This window comes from Dipodomys spectabilis, unplaced genomic scaffold (assembly GCF_019054845.1).
Source record: "Dipodomys spectabilis isolate Male_0828 unplaced genomic scaffold, ASM1905484v1 ptg000067l, whole genome shotgun sequence".
Classification (NCBI taxonomy): domain Eukaryota; kingdom Metazoa; phylum Chordata; class Mammalia; order Rodentia; family Heteromyidae; genus Dipodomys; species Dipodomys spectabilis.
The window spans coordinates 2293756-2313088 of record NW_024870744.1 but is presented as its reverse complement, the minus strand read 5'-3'; the positions used below and the strand labels follow the sequence as shown (position 1 = coordinate 2313088).

The 19333-nt window shown below is 54.7% G+C and overlaps 1 protein-coding gene across 4 annotated transcripts; it reads left to right on the top strand.

The window, feature by feature from the left end:
* Positions 1-1275: 1275 nt before the first annotated feature.
* Ciz1 (CDKN1A interacting zinc finger protein 1) lies at positions 1276-19296 on the top strand. Of its 4 annotated transcripts, none has more exons than XM_042680991.1 (17): positions 1276-1351; positions 2100-2256; positions 2466-2584; positions 4625-4696; positions 6744-6973; positions 8058-8151; positions 8264-8372; positions 8700-9175; positions 9536-9657; positions 10313-10510; positions 12492-12616; positions 15745-15832; positions 16285-16398; positions 16883-17023; positions 18284-18353; positions 18529-18650; positions 18970-19296. In XM_042680991.1, the coding sequence occupies exons 2-17, from the start codon at positions 2105-2107 to the stop codon at positions 19198-19200; spliced, it is 2463 nt and encodes an 820-aa protein (XP_042536925.1). In that variant the 5' UTR covers positions 1276-1351; positions 2100-2104; the 3' UTR covers positions 19201-19296. The 4 variants fall into 4 exon arrangements, with proteins under 4 accessions (XP_042536925.1, XP_042536927.1, XP_042536924.1 ...); XM_042680993.1 differs by having other exon boundaries at positions 16880-16999; XM_042680990.1 differs by having other exon boundaries at positions 16880-17023.
* Positions 19297-19333: the final 37 nt, after the last annotated feature.

The window sequence follows — 19333 nt, the reverse complement described above, 5'->3', positions numbered from 1 at the left end:
CTTTACACCTTTCCCAGAGCCCCCCTCTTCTCCAGGGATGAAGCTCCTGGCTTCCTTCAGCCAGGCGTTCAAAGCCACCTTTCCATGCATCTTTGCTTGGGCGCCGACGGCCCTCCAGCCCCGGTCCCCATGGCGCGCTCTGGCCCGGGCAGCCACGGGTCAGACCCCTCGACCGCCGCGGAGGACGGCCCGGGAGCCCGCCGGAGCCCTGGAGAGCGCGGGTCACGTGACTGCGGGGATTTGTCAACGCTGCCCGGAGGCCTGGGTGTGCGTCGGGGCCGCGGTCCCTGGCGCCACCGTGCGCCCGGTGCGCGCGCAGCCGGTGCGCATCGCCTGGGGACAGAGGATGGGCTTGGGATTACAGAGGGCGACAGGAGGGGCGGAGGGGGGGGGGGGAGAGAATGCAGCTTAGTGACCGGGAATTGTCAGGGGCCAGCATGGAGGACAGAGGGGTCTTTGAGGGAGTCCCCGGTAGGAGGATCGTTTTGGGCAGGATGAGGTGACTGGTCCGCATGTGTGTGTGTACGTGCGTGTGCGACCGTACTGGGCCCTTTCCGCTTAAGGCTGGCACTCTACCACTTGAGCCAAGCTCCACTTCCGGCTTTTTGGTGGTTCACTGGCGCTAAGAATCTCGTGGACTTTCCTGCCCGGGCTGGCTTCGAACCTCGATCCTCACTTCTCAGCCTCCTGAGTAGTAGGATGACAGGTGTGGGCCACCGGCGCCCCGACGACTCCGTTCCGCCTCATCACCTCCCCTGGGACAAGTCTCAGAAATAAAATGAATTAAATCAATAAAATATAATAATTATAAACAATGAACCATAAGTAAATACATAAATTAAAACATTTCCAACTTCTCCCCACCCCCGCTCCGGCGCAAACTCCTGCAGGGCTGTGCGACCCCGGCCGGCTCCGCGCTCCGCCCGTCCCGACCCAGCCGCGCGCGCGCTGGAGCGCTGGGCAGCGGCCACCTCGGGAGGTCGGTTGGGAACCGGTCCTCCCGGACGTCCCCGACATGCCCCCGCCGGGCGACAGACTCCTAGTGGCGGCTGATGGCCGTGATGCCCAGGCCCGCCCCTTCCCCAGGTGGAGGACGCGGGACCGCGAGCCGGGGCCCCGAGGCGCCCGCGCTCCCCCGGGAGCCGCGTCCGCCCCAGGTGAGCGGGAGCCGCCCACGCGGCGCGACCCGGAGCGCGGCCGCCGCACCGCGACCTCCCGTCCTCTAGAGGGCGCTGCCCCGCGCGGCCCGCCGCCGCGCCTTCCGCGAGTGTCCGGGCCCCAGCCGGACACGGGCCGAGCCCCGGGAGCCCCGGAACCTGCAAGCTGGAGCCCCTTGGTCTGCACGTAGTTGGTGCGCTGTCCGCCCTTCCCCGTGGGGCGACCCGATCGCTGACGGGGGCGGGGGAGGGGGTGCGTGCTTCTCAAGCTCGGGGAGGGGGCGGGGAGGGCGCAGGACGCGGGGAGCACGCCGCGGGTCGCACCCCTGCATCGAGGCTGCGGGCTTTGTGTGGCGGGTGCGGGTCCCGGGATCCGGTGTTGGGTGTGTCTGCGGAGGAATTGGGTGGAAGAATGGGGGTCGGGGGCGGGGAGGGCATCGAGGGACGGGGGAGGGGCGCGCGGGGAGGCTTTCCTCTCCGGGCTTCTCAGAGAAAACAAGTGCGTGCGTGCGGGTGTGTGTGTGTATGTGCGTGTGTGTGTGGTGTGGGGGGGGGCTGATGTTAACTGACAATGTATGTGAGGGAGAGGGTGTGAGTGGGAAGAGACTGGCATCAGGAAGTGTTGGGTGCCCAGAAAGGCTGAACTGGGGTGGGGTGGGGGGAGGTGGGCTTGGACTGGAAAGATGGAACTGCCAGGGTTGGAAAGCTGGGACTGAGGTTGGGGATTTGAAGGCCGGACCTTGGGCAGGATATCGGGGGATGGGGTGGACAGGAGAGTGGTTGGATCTTGCTTGGGGCAGAATTGTCGGTGACAGTCAAGATCAGGGTGCACATGTGGCATCTGCTCCTGTCAGTAAGCTGGCAGGACTTATGGTTGTGGGATGGGGTAGGTGGGCTTAGAGGGGTGGGGTGCTGCATTGTGACCCCTGTGTCTTCCTTCAGCCACCATGTTCAACCAGCAGCAGCTCCAGCAGCAGCAGCAGCAACAGCAGTTCCAGCAGCAGCAACTGCAGCAGCAGCAGCAGCAACAGTTGCTGCAGCTCCAGCAGCTGCTCCAACAGTCCCAACTCCAGGCCCCATTGTCCATGACTGTTAACCGGTGAGTTCTCTGCTTAGGGGTGGGAGAAGAACCTCCAGTGGGACACTGGAGCCCTCACCCCAGTCCTTCCTCCCAGAGACATCCTCATTTGAGTCCACAGATCTTCCATCTGCCAAAGAAGGGATGGGAACATAGCAACGAGGGATCTCAAGGAGAAAGGAAAGGCTTGCTTTCCCGATGACCCCATGTCACCCTCTCCTCACACACAGGGGTCTTCTGCAGCAGCAGCAGTCTCAGCAGCAGCCTCTGAATCTCCAGGGTACCCCGGCCACCCCCCTGCTCAATAGCTCCATGCTGCAGAGAGCTTTCCTTCTGCAGCAGTTACAAGGTAACTGCTCACACTCATGCCAGCTCTCATGGCCCAGGGTGTGACCTTGGAGCACTCAGGTTCACAGGAGGCTCCGCGAGGTGTGCCCTTGGCTGTGACTCTGGGCGGGGCTCTGCACACCTCACTCACAAGCAGTTAATTGGCCTTTGATGCACACAGAAGTGTCTCTGAGCAGGGGTCATTTGGTCACACAGCATCAGTGCTAGCCTAGCTAGCTAGACCAAAGTCTAGGCCTCACCATCAGCATTTTTGGCCTTTGCCTTTGTTTCCCCATGTGAAGAGCAGTCTCAGCTCTTCCTTTCAAGAAAGCTGCTCCTGCCTCTACTAGGAATCCCAAGGGGAGATTACCTTGATTTCCTCTTACAAATGAGAAAACTTGAGGCCTAGCGAGAGATCATGTGCTCAAGGTTGCAGGGCAGGTCAGGAGCTGGTTGAGGAAGTGGTCACCAGCCTCCAGCCTTGCTAGAACACATTTGTGTGGTCAGTCCTGGGAGCTGATATGTAAGCGATATATGGATGGATAGAGAGAAATGTAGCCAGGCACTGGTGGCTCACACCTATAATCCTGGCTACACAAGAGGCTGAGATTTGAGGATCATGGCTTGAAGCCAGCTGGGGCAGGAAAGTCTGTAAGACTTTTATCTCCCACAGCATTTCACGGACTTCCCTTCCTGGGCTGGCTTCAAACCTGGATCCTCAGATCTAAGCTAGTAGCCAAGTAGCTAGGATTACAAGTGTGAGCCACCAGCACCTGTCCCTCGTTCCCATTTTAAAAGTCACATTCTGGCTGGGCGCTAGTGGCTCTCACCTGTAATCCTAGCTACTCAGGAGGCTGTGATCTGAGGATCATGGTTCAAAGCCATCCTAGGCAGAAAAGTCCCCAGGGGACTCTTATCTCCAGTTAAACACTTGAAAACCAGAAGTGGAGCTGTGGCTCAAAGTGGTAAAGCACTAGCCTTGAGCAAAAGAGCTCAGGGACAGCACCCAGGCCCTGAGTTCAAGCCTCATGACCGACAAAAGAAAAAAATCATTCTTTCTTCAAAGTGAAAATATTTGTTAAAATAAAAGGGGGGGTGGGCTGGGAATGTGGCTTAGTGGCAGAGTGCTTGCCTAGCATGTGTGAAGCCCTGGGTTCTATTCCTCAGTACCACATAAACAGAAAAAGCTGGAAGTGGTTGCGGCTCAAGTGTTAGTGTTAGCCTTAAGGAAAAGAAGCTCAGGGACAGTGCCCAGGCCCCAAGTTCAAGCCCAAGGCTCTGAGTTTGGTCCTCAGCTTTTAAAAAAAAAGATGGGGGAGGGGCTGGGAAGGTGGCTCAGTGGTAGAGCGCTTGCCTTGCATGCATGAGGCCCTGGGTTCGATTTCTCAGCACCACATAAAGAAAAAAAAAAAAAAGATGGGGGATAGGTGGGAAAATACTAATATCCTAAAGAAAGTTACCAACCAGTGTTTTGCTATATGTTTAGGCAACATAAGGTTCTCTCTGTCTGTCTCTCTGTCTGTCTCTCTCTCTCTCCCTCTCCCTCTCTCTCTCTCTCAGCCAGTAGCAGTACCTTGCATTCTCCTTGGCTTCCCTCCTCCTCCCCTCCCCCCACCCCAAGGCTGGTACCCTATCAGTTGATCTATAGCTCTACCTCTGGCTTTTGCTGGTTAATCAGAGATAAGAATGTCATAGACTTTTCTCACCAGGCTGGATTCAAACTTCCATCCTCTGATTTCAGCTTCCTGAGTTGCTAGGATTACAGGTGTGAGCCACTGCTGCCTGCTGGTTCTTTTCTTTTTCCTTAGCTCTTCAGATCAGGCTAGCGCTCTAGCACTTGAGGCACGGTGCCACTTCAGGATTTTTTTCCCCCTGCTTCTGTGGTGCTGAGGAATTGAACCCAGGACCTCATGCATGCAAGGCAAGCGCTCTACCACTGAGCCACCTTCCCAGCCCGAGACTGTTCTCTTAGAAGAGATTGTCCAGGTAGAATGACTGAGTCAGGGGGAACACAGGGTGTTTTATGACTTTTGATAAGTATTGCCAAATTGCTTTCCTAAAGGACTGGACCAGTTTGGAATGCCACCAGCCACGTATGACAGTGCCAGTCTCACCATGCCCATGGCAACACTGGGTATTACATGCTTTTTGAACTATATATATGTAAATGTCTATGTGCATATAACTTAAGTTGGTTTGCAAAAAAAAAAAAAAGCTGGGCCATTTGTGTTTTAATTTGCATCTCCTGAAGCTCTGGATGTTTTCATTTATGTTTCATTCATCGCTGTTAACCATGTGTATTTTAATTTTTTTTCTGTGACTTGTCCATGTCATTCATCCATTTTCCTCTGAGGATATTTCTTCCATCTTTATCTTACTGCTTTTTAGGTTGGCTCTCTGCACATGGAAGTGCGGATTTGTTGTAGGCTAATGCTAATGAAACTGTGAATCAGGCACATGAATGTACCTCAGTGAATCCACTTGAAACATTATAAGGCAAGATTATTTTTTATCCCTATTAGTTTTTCTTTTTACAGTACTGAGATTTTGATTCAGAGCCTGGCGCTTGCTGGACAGACACTCTCCTACTTGCGCTATACCTCCAGCTCTTTTTGTTTTACTTTTTTTTTGGGGGGGGGGGTGCTGGTCTGGTTTTAAAACTCAGGGCCTTGATGCTGTCCCTGACTATTCTTTGTTCAAGTCTAGTGCTCTACCATTTGAGCCACACTTCCACTTCTGACTTTTTTACTGTTAAGTGGAGATAGGAGCCTCCTATCTTTTCTTGCCAGGGCTGGCTTCAAACCGCGATCCTCACATCTCAGCCTTCTGAGTAGCTAGGATTGTAGGTATGAGCCACGGGCACCCTGACATGCTTTAGTTTTTATTAATGTATTAGTTTTAGACAGAGTCTCAATCTTTTTGCTTGGGGCTAGCCTTGGGCTAAAGTCCTTCTACCTCTACCTCCTGTATAGCTGGGTGTCTGCTACCACTGAGGTTTAGAAGGGGGAACTGGCTTGGTTATGGAATAAGTACTGTAGAGTCTGAATTTGAACCCAGCTCTCACAGCATGACCATCCCATGCCTCTAACCCTCTCCTTCCTGTCCCAGCACTGGGGCAAGAGTTCCAACTGTCTTGATGCCTCAGATACTTTCCAGGCTGTGAGCTTCCCCTGGGGTGCAGAGCTGAGTCAGAGGAGGCACAGCAAAAAGTAGATAAGGAAATATGTGGCTGGCCCTAGGACAGAGAATAGCCCGTGGTGACACAGAGGGTCTGGAAGCCTCCTGAAGAAGAGACCCCTAAAATGTGTAGAAGTTAATGGAGCAGAGGGGACGACAGCATGTACAAAGGCCCAGAGACAGGATGTTTGAAGGACTATTTAGGGACATGTTCCTGGAATGGAATGGGGCATATGTGGAGAGAATGGCCAGAAAGGAAGTTGGATAGGTAAGCAGGGCCAAACCTTGCACTGGGAGTCATGTGCTTTATCTTGAGTAGCAGGAAGGGTTTGTGCAGGAGAGAGCTGAGGTCAGAATGTGGTTTTGAAAAGGTCTCTGCTTGAGAGGCCATCCCATAGGAGAGCTGAGGCTAAAATTCTGTGAGGGATGACGTATCTCTGAGGGAGCAGGAAAAGGAGAGAGGAAGCCAGACTGCGAGGAAGCGGGAGGGATAGAGCTGGTAGGGTTTGCTAGGGTTAGGGTAAGGAGGAGGATCAGGAGGACCTCAGAGCGCTGTCTGGGCCTTGGGGTAGACCATGAGCAAGCTGTGGCTCTGATTTGTGTCTCCATTTTGTGGTTGAGAGAGTTAGTAACATGACCTGCATTCCTGTGACTGAGGGCATGTTCTTAGCCAGTCCCTGGCACACGGTGGGCCTTTGTAGGAGGGAAGAGGGCTGGTTCTCCCTGTAGGCCCTGTACTAGGGCCCTGACATGCCTAAAGGAGGTAGCCTAAAGCATCCTGGAGGGTCAGAGGGTGGCTGAGGTACTTCTCTGCTAACCAGGGGGCTCTAGGAGGGAAAGGCAGCTCCTATCCCGTTAGAGTGGAAATCCTACTTGTAAACCCCTTCCCCTGCCAACATTCCCTCTGTGATATTCCCACAATGCTTTGGGGGACTGATCCCCCCCACCCCCGCCTCTAGCTCTACTGCCCAACTACTGTGTGACCCCACTTCTCTTACCTACAGGCAGCTTCCGAGGCTACGGCATGGCAGCCCCAAATCTGGCAGCTCCCAGCCTTACAACACCCCAGCTGGCTCCCCCAAACCTGCAGCAGTTCTTTCCCCAGGCCACACGTCAGTCCCTGCTCGGCCCTCCTCCTGCAGGGGTCCCCATGAACCCCTCCCAGCTCAGCCTCTCTGGGCGGAATCCCCAAAGAAAGGCTCGGAACTCCTCTTCCATCCCCCCAAATCGCAAGGTGAGTGGTGGCTGGTGTGGACAGGTGGAGGTGAGAATGTGAGGGGCTATCTGAGAGTGTGTTATCATCCCTCCCCCCATGTCTTCTGCTCAGGCGCACTCTGGGTCTTTGGGCAGCTCATTCTCCCTCCCCCTGCTGCAGTGATAACATCTGCAGTGAAAACATCTGTAAGGGGGGGCGGGGGGAACGCAGAGGACAGATTTGTCCAGCACTTCCCAGACTTACATACCCTGATGTGATTTTTGCCATGTCTTTACCAGAGTTTTTCTGTTTTTGTTTTTACTTTTTATTTGTTTTGGTACTAGAGCCTGAGCCTTGTTTTGTAGTTGTTTTGCTCAAGACTGAAGCTCTACCACTTAAGCCACAACTCCACTTGTAGCTTTTTGGTGATTAATTAGACAGGCACTGGTGGTTCACACCTGTTATGCTAGGTACCCCAGAGGCTGAGATCTGAGGATCACAGGTGGAAGCCATCCCAGACAGGAAAAGTCTGTGACACTCTCCAGTGTCAGTGTCAGTGTCAGCCACATGTGGAGCTGTGGCTCAGATGGTAGACTGCTGGCCTTGAGCAAAAATACTCAGGGAAGTGGCGCTGTGGCTCAAGTGGTAGAGTACTCACCTTGAGCTGAAAAGCTCAGGGACAGCGCCCAGGCCCAGAGTTCAAGCCCCAGGACCGACCCCCCCCCCACAAAAAAAAAAAAAGCTCAGGGACAGCACTCAGGCCCTGAGTTCAAGCCCCCAAACTGAGAGACTTTTTTTGATAGCTTAATGGAGATGAGTCTCACAGACTTTCTTGCCCAGGCTGGCTTTGAAACTCAATCCTCAGATTTCAGCCTCCTGAATAGCCAGATTTGAGCCACTAAATACAGCCTGGATTTGTTTAGCCATTGGCCAACTGGATGGCGTGCCTCCCAACATCCTGGGGGTGTTTTCAGTCTCCTGTCCCCAGTTCTAGAGGGTCCCTGGGTCCTTTCAAGACTCTTAAGCACTTTGAGCCCCGGCCCGGGAACAGTGGCTGCCATTCTTGGGCAAGGGGATAGTCGCGAGGGGGACATGTCAAAAAACAGTTTCTGATAAGAAGCAGGATTCTTCTTCCCAGACGGCGCCTCTGGAAGACAGGAAAGACCCCCTTGAGGGGTGTGAGGAAGACCCTGAACTCAGCACCGACACACTGGAAGGTAAGAGGAGAGGAGGCCTGGGGCCCTTGGGTGGGGCACAGGGCCTGGATGACGGGTGACTCCAGGATTTGGCCTGCCCTGCATCTCTGCTCCTTCACTGCCTCCATGGCAGACCAGGACTCGCCCACTCACCCCGATGGCACCACAAGTGAGAGGCGCCCCCTGGCAGTTGAGCCTGCACCTCCTGAGGACTCGGATCCGCCAGCCAAGAGGTTGAAGAGGTAACCACTGCCAGGAATGGCCTGGGCCCTTTCACCCTCCTTTAAGACAGGGGTGGAAATGGAATGAGGAGTAGCGCTTTGGCCTCTGGCCAGAAAGAAGGTGGTCTACCTGGGGGACTCCAGGCAGACCCAGGAGTCTACAATGGGGCTCAGCCTCCCAGAGGTGAGCCTGGGTGCCCAGAGCGGGGAGGTAACAGTATGTGTAGGCTAGGCTGGGTCAAGGTCCTGAAAGCCATGGAGTTTGCCCACATCCCCCCATTGCAGATGGTAGAGCTAGACTTGGACACTGAGTCTTGGCCTGTCTGATCATCTTGGAATGTTTTGTAGCTCAGAGGAATTCACCAAGAAAAGGCCTCCTGGGCAGCTACAGGCAAAGGTTCAGCCACAAGCCCGCACAACAGCACCAAAGCAGACACAGACCTCTGAGCCACTGGGCACCCAAGTGCTGCCACGTATCCAGCCATGGGTTTTGCAGACCCAGGTGCAGCCACAGACTCAGCCTCCAGCAGACACACAGGTGCGGCCAAAGCTGCAGAAGCAGGCGCAAACACAGACCTCTCCAGAATACTTACTGCCAGAGCTGGAGCAGGTGCAGCCCCAGGTACAGGTACATACCCAAGAACAGGCCAGGAACCAGCCCCAGGAGCAGCCTGCAGAGCAGGTGTCGGAGCCACCCCCAGAGCAGACCCAGGACGAGACTGAGGACCAGCCTCAGGAACCAGTGTCCATCCCAGAGCAAGCACCAGACCTGGCTCATGACGCCATAGTGGAGGCCCTAGCCAGCACCGCAGAAGCTGGGGGAGGTGAGTGTGGTCTCCAGATGGTGTGTTTTAAAAAATAACTGTTGTTATTATTAAATAGTTGCACGAAGAGGTTTCAGTTCCCTAAGTCAGGTTATGAGTACATTGCATCTTGATTAATAGCATTCTACCCCATGTTCCCCTCTCTTCTTCACAGTCTTAATGAGACAGCTGTCTGGTCCCTTTTTTCTTCCCCTGGCTTGGACTCTGGGTGCTGCCAGGCACTGAGAGCTGGGCCTGGAGCACAGAGCTGGGGCTGGCCCTACCCAGGACCACCAGAGCCCTGGTTGTGGGCAGAGAAGGCAGCTGCTGAGTCCTGGGTGGTAAATGCACTCTGGGAAGGGGGCACACTTGTCATTTCAGGCATGGAGGAGGCCTCGCCAGAGTCAGTGTGCGCCCAGGTCAGCGAGGATGTGACCCAGGAGGAGCCGCCCAGCGGCCTGGATGTGGGAGAATGTGAAAAAAGGGCAAAAGAGATGCTAGGGGTGCGTAGACGTGGGAATGGTCCCAGGGCTTGGCAGCTTGGGGTGGGGGGTGGCCTCTCTTGCTCCAGGCCATGTGGGGGGGTCCCTTGTGTTTCCCCACCTTTCAAAGGGACAGCAGCTCTGTCCCTGGCTTTGTGGGGACACTGGGCAACGGTTCCTCAGCATAAAACCTCGAGCTGTCCTGTCATCCCCATGTGCCTTTGAAGACCAGGATGCTTTTGGTGATGAGTCCCTTCCGGCCTGCCCATTCCTAAACTGCGCACCCCTCCCTGCCTTCCTGCTCCCCCATCTCACACAGGTGAAGTAACTATAGTGGAGAGAGCAGAATGGACGCTTCTGTGTGGGACCCAAGTCTCAGTTCTGCCTTTTAGCTTAATTGGAGGCAAATGCCTCCTTTAATTTTGGTCTCGGTTTCCTCATCTGTTGTCTGAAGGGTGGTATGGGTTAGACTTTAGAATTGGGGAGATCCGGGTTCAAATCCTGGCTGCAGTAATTTCTAACTATGTGATCTGGACTCGCAAGGCAATCATTGAGCAGCCAGAGCCTCAGTTTCCCTGTTAGGAGGTTGATGGGACAGTGGAGACCAGTGTTGAGTGCTGGCTTACCACAAATGCCTTGCCTGATGGCGGAAACTCTGCTCCTACTCTTGCTGTAGATGTGGGGTGCCGGGAGCTCCCTGAAAGTCACCATCCTGCAGAGCAGCAACAGCCGGGCCTTTAGTACTGTACCCGTCACATCCGGGCCCCGTCCTGGTGACTCCAGCTCCGCCACCCCCACAGGCTCCAGTGTACCTTCCAGGCCAGCCCTCCAGTTCTTCTGCTATATCTGCAAGGCCAGCTGCAACAGCCAGCAGGTACTCAGAGCTGGCCAGCCGGGAGGGGCGGTCCTGACCTGTCCAGCTGCCCTGTGGGGTCAGCAGCATTTTTTTTTTTTGGGTCCGGTCGTGGGGCCTGAACTCTGGGCCTGGGTGCTGTCCCTCAGCTCTTCAGCTCAAGGCTAGCACTCTACCACTTGAGCCACAGCGCCACTTCCGGCTTTTTTCTTATGTCATGCTGAGGAATCAAACCAGGGCCTCGAGCATGCAAGGCAAGTGCTCTACCACTGAGCCACCTTCCCAGCTCGAGCTGCCCTGTGGCTGCATAGGGCCCTCGGGCCCTGCCCCGGGCAGCTGTGCTTCACCTCTGAAGCATTTTGTGATCTGGAGGGAGGGCAGGTTTATATTTTTATTTATTTAATTTATTTATTTATTGTCAGTTGTGTGGGCCTGGGCGCTGTCCCTCAGCTCTTCAGCTCAAGGCTAGCGCTCTAGCACTTGAGCCACAGTGCCACTTCTGGCTTTTTCTATTCATGTGGTGCTGAGGAATCGAACCCAGGGCCTCATGCATTGCAAGGCAAGCACTCTACCACTGAGCCACCTTCCCAGCCTGGAAGGGCAGGTTTTTAAGAGTCAAGTGGGTGAGGTTCAGATCAGCCCTCAGCAGCTCTCACAGGCCTCAGGAAATAAATTCTAGCGGGGAGTGTTGGTGCTCGCTTCTGAGGCGAAGATAAACTCTCCAACAAGAGATCAACCCTGAATCTGTCTCACAAGCAAATGAAAAGTCTTGGGCTGTGGCTGAAGTGCTGGGAGCTTGTGGTTCCCTCATGAGTAGGAGTGAATTCCATGACCGCACCTATTTCCTCTGTGTCGTGTGAGGAAATGTTCAGGACCCACTTTATTGAGTGGTCTGGAAGATTCCATAGCATGACATTAAAGACCTAACCCAGACATGGCTCTAGTGAGTACACCATTGATAATGGTAGACTTGGTTGGGTCCAGTGGCACATTTCTGTAGCCCCAGCTACTCAGGAGGCTGAGGATCACTTGAGCCCAGTGTTTGAGATCAGCCTTTTTACTTTTTCTTTTTAAATTTTTTTTTCTCTTTTAATTCCTCGATTTTTTGTGGTACTAAGGAATCAAACCCAGGGCTTCATGCATGCTAGGCAAGTACTCTACCACTAAGCCACATTCCTAGCTCTAGATCAGACTTTTTTCTTGGGGGGGTGTGAAATCATAGGAGGGTGAAATCGGATGATCAAGGTTCAAGGCCAGCACAGGCAGAAAAGTTTGTGAGACTCTCCACTTAGCCAGTAAAAAGCTCTGGAAGTGGAGCTATGGCTCAAGTGGTTGAGCACTAGCCATGAGTGGTAAAGGCTAATGGACAGAATTCAAGCCCTGTCTGTGTTCAACCCCCAGGACCAACACAAAACAAACAAAAAACATATCCTTACACTCATAGTATTACTGCTGTGTGTGTGTGTGTGTGTGTGTGTGCCTGTGCATGCACACTCATACACATGCACGCCAGCAGAAGCATAGTATTTTTTGTTGTTGGTGGTGGTGGTCATGGGGCTTGAACTCTGGGCCTGAGCGCTGTCCCTCAGCTCTTCAGCTCAAAGCTAGCACTCTACCACTTGAGCCACAGCGCCACTTCCAGTTTTCTGGTGGTTCATTGGAGATAAGAGTCTCACAGACTTTCCTGCCTGGGCTGGCTTTGAACCGCAATTCTCAGATCTCAGCCTCTAAGCATGAGACCCCAGCACCCTGCTTAGTATTAACTTATTGTGTCCTGTCACTCCACTCCTCCCCCGAGCCGTGCTGCGGAGGCCTGAGTTAACCAGGGTGCTCCCTGGGAGGGGCAGAGGCTCCAACTGGTGTGTATTTCCTCTACCTCAGTTTACCCTCCCTGCTGTGTGAGAGAGCTAGCTGGCCTCACAGAGACGGCAGGGTGGCTGTGACGCGCAGGCGGAGTTGTCCTCCCCCGCGCTCACGGCCCCCTGGCTCCCCTGTGCTGCAGGAGTTCCAGGACCACATGTTGGAGGCTCAGCACCAGCAGCGGCTTGGGGAGATGGAGCACGCCAGCCAGTCCTGCCTGCTGTCCCTGCTGCCCATGCCCCGGGATGTCCTGGAGAGAGAGGCAGAGTAAGTGGGGGCTGAGGGGGGCGGGGGGGGGGGGCCTGTACCTGCCCTTAACAGGGTCTGCCCTCAGGGTAAGCATTGCCCTCCACAGAGGCCCCTCACGCCATTAACTGCCCAGCCTTCAAGCCTCAGTGCGGCCATCTGTGTGGAAGGGAGGTGGATTGTGGCACAGCACCCGCTGCCCTGGCACCTGTGCCAGTTCCACCTGTGGGGCACCCTGGGGAGAACTAGGCCAACTTCCTGCCCAAGGTCCGAGCTTCCCTGGGTCCCCCTTAGGGCAAGCTGCCGGGATGTAGAGGGATGTCACTGTCCATGGTGGGACCTGCCCAGGGGGCTTGGCTTTCTGTGGGGGGCAGCATGTCCAGGAATGGGGAGGGATGGGAAAGCTTAGGGAAAGGTGAGCGTTGGAGGCCCGCTGGGCTCAGCTGTGTCCCGTGTTGGTGGCAGCCAGCGTGCACTGCCTGCCAGTGCTGCTCTCCCGCCGCCTCCACAGGCCACCCAGAGCACAGAGGAGCCAGGTTTCTGGGAAAAATTAAAATTAAAAAAATAAATCAAGCCAAGCACCGGTGGCTCACGCCTGTAATCCTAGCTACTCAGGAGGCTGAGATCTGGGGATTGTGGTTCAAAGCCAACCCCGGGCAGGAAAGTCTGTGAGACTCTTATCTCTAGTAAACTATCAGAAAACCGGAAGTGGCGCTGTGGCTCAAGTAGTAGGGTGCTAGCCTTGAGCTCAAGAGCTCAGGGACAGTGCCCAGGCCCAGAGTTCAAGTCCCATGACCAACCAAGTGGCAGAGTGCCTGTGTAGCAGATGTGGGACACTGATTTCAAACACCCTAGTATAGAAAAAAAATCAAAACAAAACAAAAAATGCTTATATGGGTGTGGTGGCTTTGTAATTACAGCTACTGGAGAGACGGGGAATCTTGAGGTCGAGGTTAGGCTAGGCAAGGTTCTACTCTATATGGGGAGGGGAGGAAGGCTGGTGTTTGCTAGTGTCTTGAACATGCCTGTAATCCTACCTACTCAGGAGGCTGAGATCAGAGGATTGAGGTTCAAACCCAGCCTGGGCTGTAAAATTCATGAGACTCTTACCTCTTGTTAAACAACAAAAAGCTGGAAATAGAGATGTGGAAGAGTGCTAGTTTTTTTTTTTTGTCGGTTGTGGGGGTTTGAACTCTGGGCCTGGGCGCTGTCCCTCAGCTCTTCAGCTCAAGGCGAGCGCTCTACTGCTTGAGCCACAGCACCACTTCCAGTTTTCTAGTAGTTTATTGGAGATAAGAGTCTCATGGACTTTCCTGCCTGGGCTGGCTTTGAACCATGATCCTCAGATCTCAGCCTCCTGAGTAGCTGAGTAGCCACCAGCACCCAGCTAAGAGTGCTAGTCTTGAGTAAAAAAGCTAAGGGATAGTACCCAGGCCCTGAGTTCAAATCCCAGTATCAGCACTCTCTCTCTCTCTCTCTCCTCCCTCTCCTGGTGGCACATGCTTATAATGCTAGCTTTTCAGGAGGCTCAGATCTGAAGATCCTGGTTCTGTGTTAGTCAGAGCAGAAAAATCCATAAGATTCTTTATCTCCAGTTAACCAGCGCAAAAAGCCTGAAATGGAGCTGTGGGTTCAAGTGGTAGAGTGCCAGCCATGAATGAAAATATTAAGGGATAACACCCAGGTCCTGAGTTCTAACCCCAGTAATGACATTAAAAAAAAAAAAGGTGGGGCTGGGATGTGGCTCAGTGGTAGAGTGCTTGCCTAGCATGCATGACGCCCTGGTTCGATTCTTTAGTACCACATACACAGAAAAAGCTGGAAGTGGTGCTGTGGCTTAAGTGGTAGAGTGCTAGCTTTGAACAAAAGAAGTTCAGGGACAGTGCTCAGGCCCTGAGTTCAATCCCTAGGACTGAAAAAAGAGAGAGAGAGAGAAAAGAAAATAAAGAAAAGAAAAAAGCCAAGTGCTGGTAGCTCATGCCTTTAATCCTAGCTACTCAGGAGACTGAGATGTAAGGATTGTGTTTTAAAGCTGGGCCAGGAAAGAAAGTCCATGACAGTGATCTCTAATTACCAAAAAGCCAGAAATGGAGCTGTGGCTTAAGTGGTACAGCACTAGTCTTCGGGGACAGCATGCAGGGCCTGAGTTCAAGCTCCAGGACAGGCACTTAAAAAACAAACAAAACCTAAGAATTACAGTCATGCTACACAATGTTTATGAATATCCCTCCCCCCTTCCCCCCCCCCCCCCCCCCAGCCTCCTTTGGTTGATCAAGAATTGAATTCAGGGCCTGGGCGCTATCCCTGAGATTTTATGCTTAATGCTAGGATTCTATCTCTTCGAGCCACAGCTCCATTTCTGATTGTAGCCATGAGCCACCAGTGCTCAACTTTTAAAAATTTTCTCCCTCCCTCCCTCTCTCTGTCATGGGGCTTGAACTCAGGGCCTGGACACTGTCCCTGAGCTTGTTTTGCTCAACGCTAGTGCTCTACCACTTAGAATTACAGCATGACTTCCAGTTTTCTGGTGGTTAATTGGAGATAAGAGTCTTACAGGGGTTTTGCACCCTGGGCTGGCTTCAAACTGTGATCCTCAGATCTCAGCCTCCTGAGTAGCTAGGATTACAGGTGTGAGCCACCTGGCTTCTTTCCATTTTTTTTCTCTTTTCTCTCCTTCCCTCCCTCCCTCCCTCCCTCCCTCCCTCCCTCCCTCCCTTCCTTCCCTCCCTCCCTCCCTCCCTCCCTCCCTCCCTCCCTCCTTCCTTCCTTCCTTTCTTCCTTCCTTCCTTCCTTCCTCCCTTCCTTCCCTCCTTTCTCCCCTCCCTCCTTTATTTTTTTGTAGTACTGGTTGGAACTCAGGGCCTTGCACTCACACTCAACCCTTAACCAGATTAGATTATTTTTCAGGTAAGATCACATTATGCTCCAGCTAGCTTGGGACCATGATCCTCAAATATGCTTTCTGCATAGCTGGGATTACAGGCATGGATCACCATACCCACTTTCTTAGTGGTGGTAATGGAAGGCAGGGTCTCACTCACATTAAGCATGTGCTCTACACTGCACCACACACAGGGCGCTGAATTGTGTTGCTGTCTTTCCCACCAGCGCAGTGTCCCATTATGCTCCTTTTCTTTGTCCTCATTCAGAGAGCCACCACCAAAGCGCTGGTGCAATACCTGCCAGGTATACTACACGGGGGACCTGATCCAGCACCGCAGGACCCAGGACCACAAGGTAGGAGGGGCTGGCATGCGTGAAGACCCCTGCAGTCCCGTCTCCGGGTGGAGGGCAGGGGGAGGGAGCCCAGGATGGGGTGGAAAGAAAAGATGTGTTGTCTGGGTGTGACCATTCCTCAGCGTGGCCTCTGGTGAGTGAGTCACGTTCCTCTCTGGGCTGTCCGTGTCCCCATCTGTCCAACGTGGGGAGGGCCCGAGATCACCCTGCCATTCAGCCACAGGGCTCACAGCAGGCTCAGCCTTTGGTAGCTGCCTTGGCTCAAGCCAACCACACTGGGAAGAGATGTGTTTGCACACGCCATGCAGGGTCAGAGCCAGGCTGGCTTGCTGCAGCTGTGTGGGGCTTCCAGGTGGGGGCACTGGGCACTGCCTGGTCACTAGCAGGGGTGGGGTGGTGCATAGCAGGGACCCCGCCTGCCACCCATGCCCCCTGCCCTCTTCCTCCCTCAGATCGCCAAGCAATCCCTGAGGCCCTTCTGCACTGTGTGCAACCGCTACTTCAAGACCCCCCGAAAGTTTGTGGAACATGTGAAGTCTCAGGAACACAAGGACAAGGCTGAGGAGGTAACCCCCGTGCGCCTCAGAGAACGTGAACCCAGAGAGGCATAAAGCCTTCCCCAAGGCCACATAGTAGTTTGAGGTTTATCCCAGCTTAACTCACACAACAGGTCCAGAAGGGACTATTGGGACTCAGTGTGTGGTGTGTGTGTGTGTGTGTGTGTGTGTGTGTGTGTGTGTGTGTGTGTGTGTGTGTGTGTGTGTGTGTGTGTGTGTGTGTGTGTGTGTGTGTGTGTGGTGTGTGTGTGTGTGTGTGTGTCCTGGGGCTTGAACTTAGGGCCTGGATGCTGTCTCTTAGCTTCTTTGTGTAAGGCTGGCACTCTACCGACTTTCCTGCCCGGGTTGGCTTCAAACTGCTACCTTCAGATCTCAGCCCCCCTGAGTAGCTAGGATGACAGGCATGAGCCACTGGTGCCCAGCAACTACTGGGACTCTCGAGGGTCAGTGACACTTGGCATCTCAACTGCCCCCCGCCCACCCCTCTGAGCAGCTGAAGACTCTGGAGAAGGAGAGAGCCAGCCCCGATGAGGAGCACTTCATCACCGTGGACGCCGTGGGCTGCTTCGAGGGCGATGAGGAGGAGGAGAAGGATGAAGAAGAGATTGAGGTTGAGGAGGAATTATTGAAGCAGGTGCTTGGGGTGGGCTCTGGGAGGTGGGCTGGAGCCAGGAGAGCCCTCCCCGCCCCTCACCTGGGACCCAGGTGCTAGGTTGCCTCCTGTGGTTCACGAATGCATGCCACAACTTACTAACATGCACCATGATCTGTGACCACGCGATGTGTGTGGGATGACCGCGTGGCAGAAGCGTGCAGGGCCTCGGAGCTTGGCTGAGATGGAGGAAGGGAAAGGCATGTGGGGCTGAAGGTAAAAGAGTCAGGAAGGCACAAAGTCAATGTAAGGTGATATGATGATGGTTAGCTCCTAGACCTTCTTTTCTTGCATGGGTACCAAGGTGTGAACTCTAGGCCTCAAACTTCCTTGGCTTGCTTGCTCATGGTTGGCGCTTTACCACTTGGATCGTGCCTCCAGTCTGGCTTTTTGCTGGTTACAGGTGTGATCCACCAGCACCTGGTCTTTTCTGAGTACTGCCTGTGTGTAAGGCACGTAGCATGCATGATCCTGGCAGGGAGCATGACTCCAGGGCCCTGGTGTGGATGCCTGGACTTGGCAGATGCTTAGCTTCCCTGCAATTTAACATGTTAAACTGGCTGTTGTGGGCCACTCCCTGTGCTGACCTGGGGACACCTGAGGACCAAGGTCTGGCCCTTGCCATCCCGGTCACCCTGCTTCCAGTCCGCCACAGTCCTGGACTGGGCTTGGCAAAGGGGTGGTGTCTGCTAGGCAGGTAGGACTGACAAGGCCTGAGTGAAATGGATACTTCTAGAAAGGGCTTCAAAACAGCAGGGTCCTTGCCCTGAACTCTGCTCCCGGGAGCGAGGTCTCGGCCGTATCCGCGGGAGCTCTGGGAGCCTGCATGAGACCCCCGAGGGTCTGGACTTTGGCTTGAGCCCGTCAGTGTTCGTTGCCTGCTTTCCACAACCCAGCTGGGCAACTCTGCGCAAGTGTGTTCGTATCCTTGTGTCTCAGTTGTCTTCTTGTGTAAGGTGTGTGTCAGCGCAGGGGGCCGGGATGAGGACTCGGCCATGGGACACTGGAGGCAGGGATTGTTAAGTTCCTGTGGAGTGGGAGGACTGGCTGGAGGAGGGGGCTGATTGAGGAGTGTCTGGAAGGCTTCTGGGAGGCAGGACCAGCCCGTGCCCAGGCTCAGAGCGTGCCACCGCCTGGGAGTCAAGGGAATGGTGTGCTCCAGACCAGAGTGGGCTCCAAGCCCCTGACCTGCGCGTGTGAAGGGCCGGGGACCCCTCTGAGGCCCACACTGCGTGTCTCCAGGTGAGCTCTGGAGACCTGTCTGTGGAGGAGTGGAAGAACGCAGAGACCTGCGACCCCGACACTGCGTATGGTAAGCTCCAGCCTTGAGCCCCTGTGCGGGCCGCCCCCCGGATCCCAGCTAACACAGCTGATCTCAGCTGTGCCCCACCTTCCTCCTCCTCTCCCGCCAAGAGGGCACCAAGGGAGGGAGCAAAGGGACCCCTGGCCGGTGGGTGACCCAGTGGGGCCCTGCTGTCTGGCCCTAGGTGTGGACTTGCTGGTGCCAGTCATGGGCTATGTGTGCCGCATCTGCCGCAAGTTCTACCACAGCACCTCGGGGGTACAGCCGTCCCACTGCAAGACCCAGGCCCACATCGAGAACCTGCAGGTTAGCCAGATATCCCAACCACCCCGCCCTGTCCAGGGACCCAACCTCTGGCCCATCAGCTACTTCCCTCATGCTTCAAGTCCCCTTAGGCCCCACACTGCCACAGGGGGTGGGGATCCACACTGCTGGGTGCTTTGTTATTGACCTGGGGAGGTGCTGAGGATCAGGCTTTTAACTCCAGAGTCTTGGCCCAGAGAGGCTGAGTGCACTACCCGGGGTCACACAGCACATCGACACTGTCTTGACTGCCATAGGACCAAAAGCTGCTGGCCAGAGCTTCTAGGAGACTCTGGCCTTACTGTTGTGCCTCTGTATTTAGAAACACAAAGCAGCCAAGAAGCCCAGCCCCACAGTCCATCGGCCTGTGAGCCGCCGGTGTGCCATCAATGCCCGGAATGCCTTAACTGCACTGTTCACCTCCAGCAGCAGCAGTGGTCGCCTGCCCACATATCTCAGCTCCCACGACAGGGCCAAGGCCCCCAGCAAGGTGAAGCGTCAACCCCCCAACCTCCTGCCCCGACCTCGGCGCTCAACCCGCCTCAAAACCTGATGGCGGGCCGGGGACCCCGAGCAGCCGGTGCTTTCCAGGAGCCCACGTGCATGTGCTTGGTAATTCCACTCAAAAGCCAATAAAAGGTCACTGGGCTGGGCTGTATCCACCCACAAGCACTCTGTCTGGGGGA

What these genes read in the sequence shown, in the direction of transcription:
- Ciz1 (XM_042680990.1), top strand. Translation starts at nt 2,105, where the DNA reads ATGTTCAACCAGCAGCAGCTCCAGCAGCAGCAGCAGCAACAGCAGTTC. An exon ending in CCAGCCAAGAGGTTGAAGAG is followed by an intron (nt 8,373 to 8,699) that starts GTAACCACTGCC and finishes AATGTTTTGTAG; the next exon opens with CTCAGAGGAATTCACCAAGA. An exon ending in GCAGGACCCAGGACCACAAG is followed by an intron (nt 15,833 to 16,284) that starts GTAGGAGGGGCT and finishes TTCCTCCCTCAG; the next exon opens with ATCGCCAAGCAATCCCTGAG.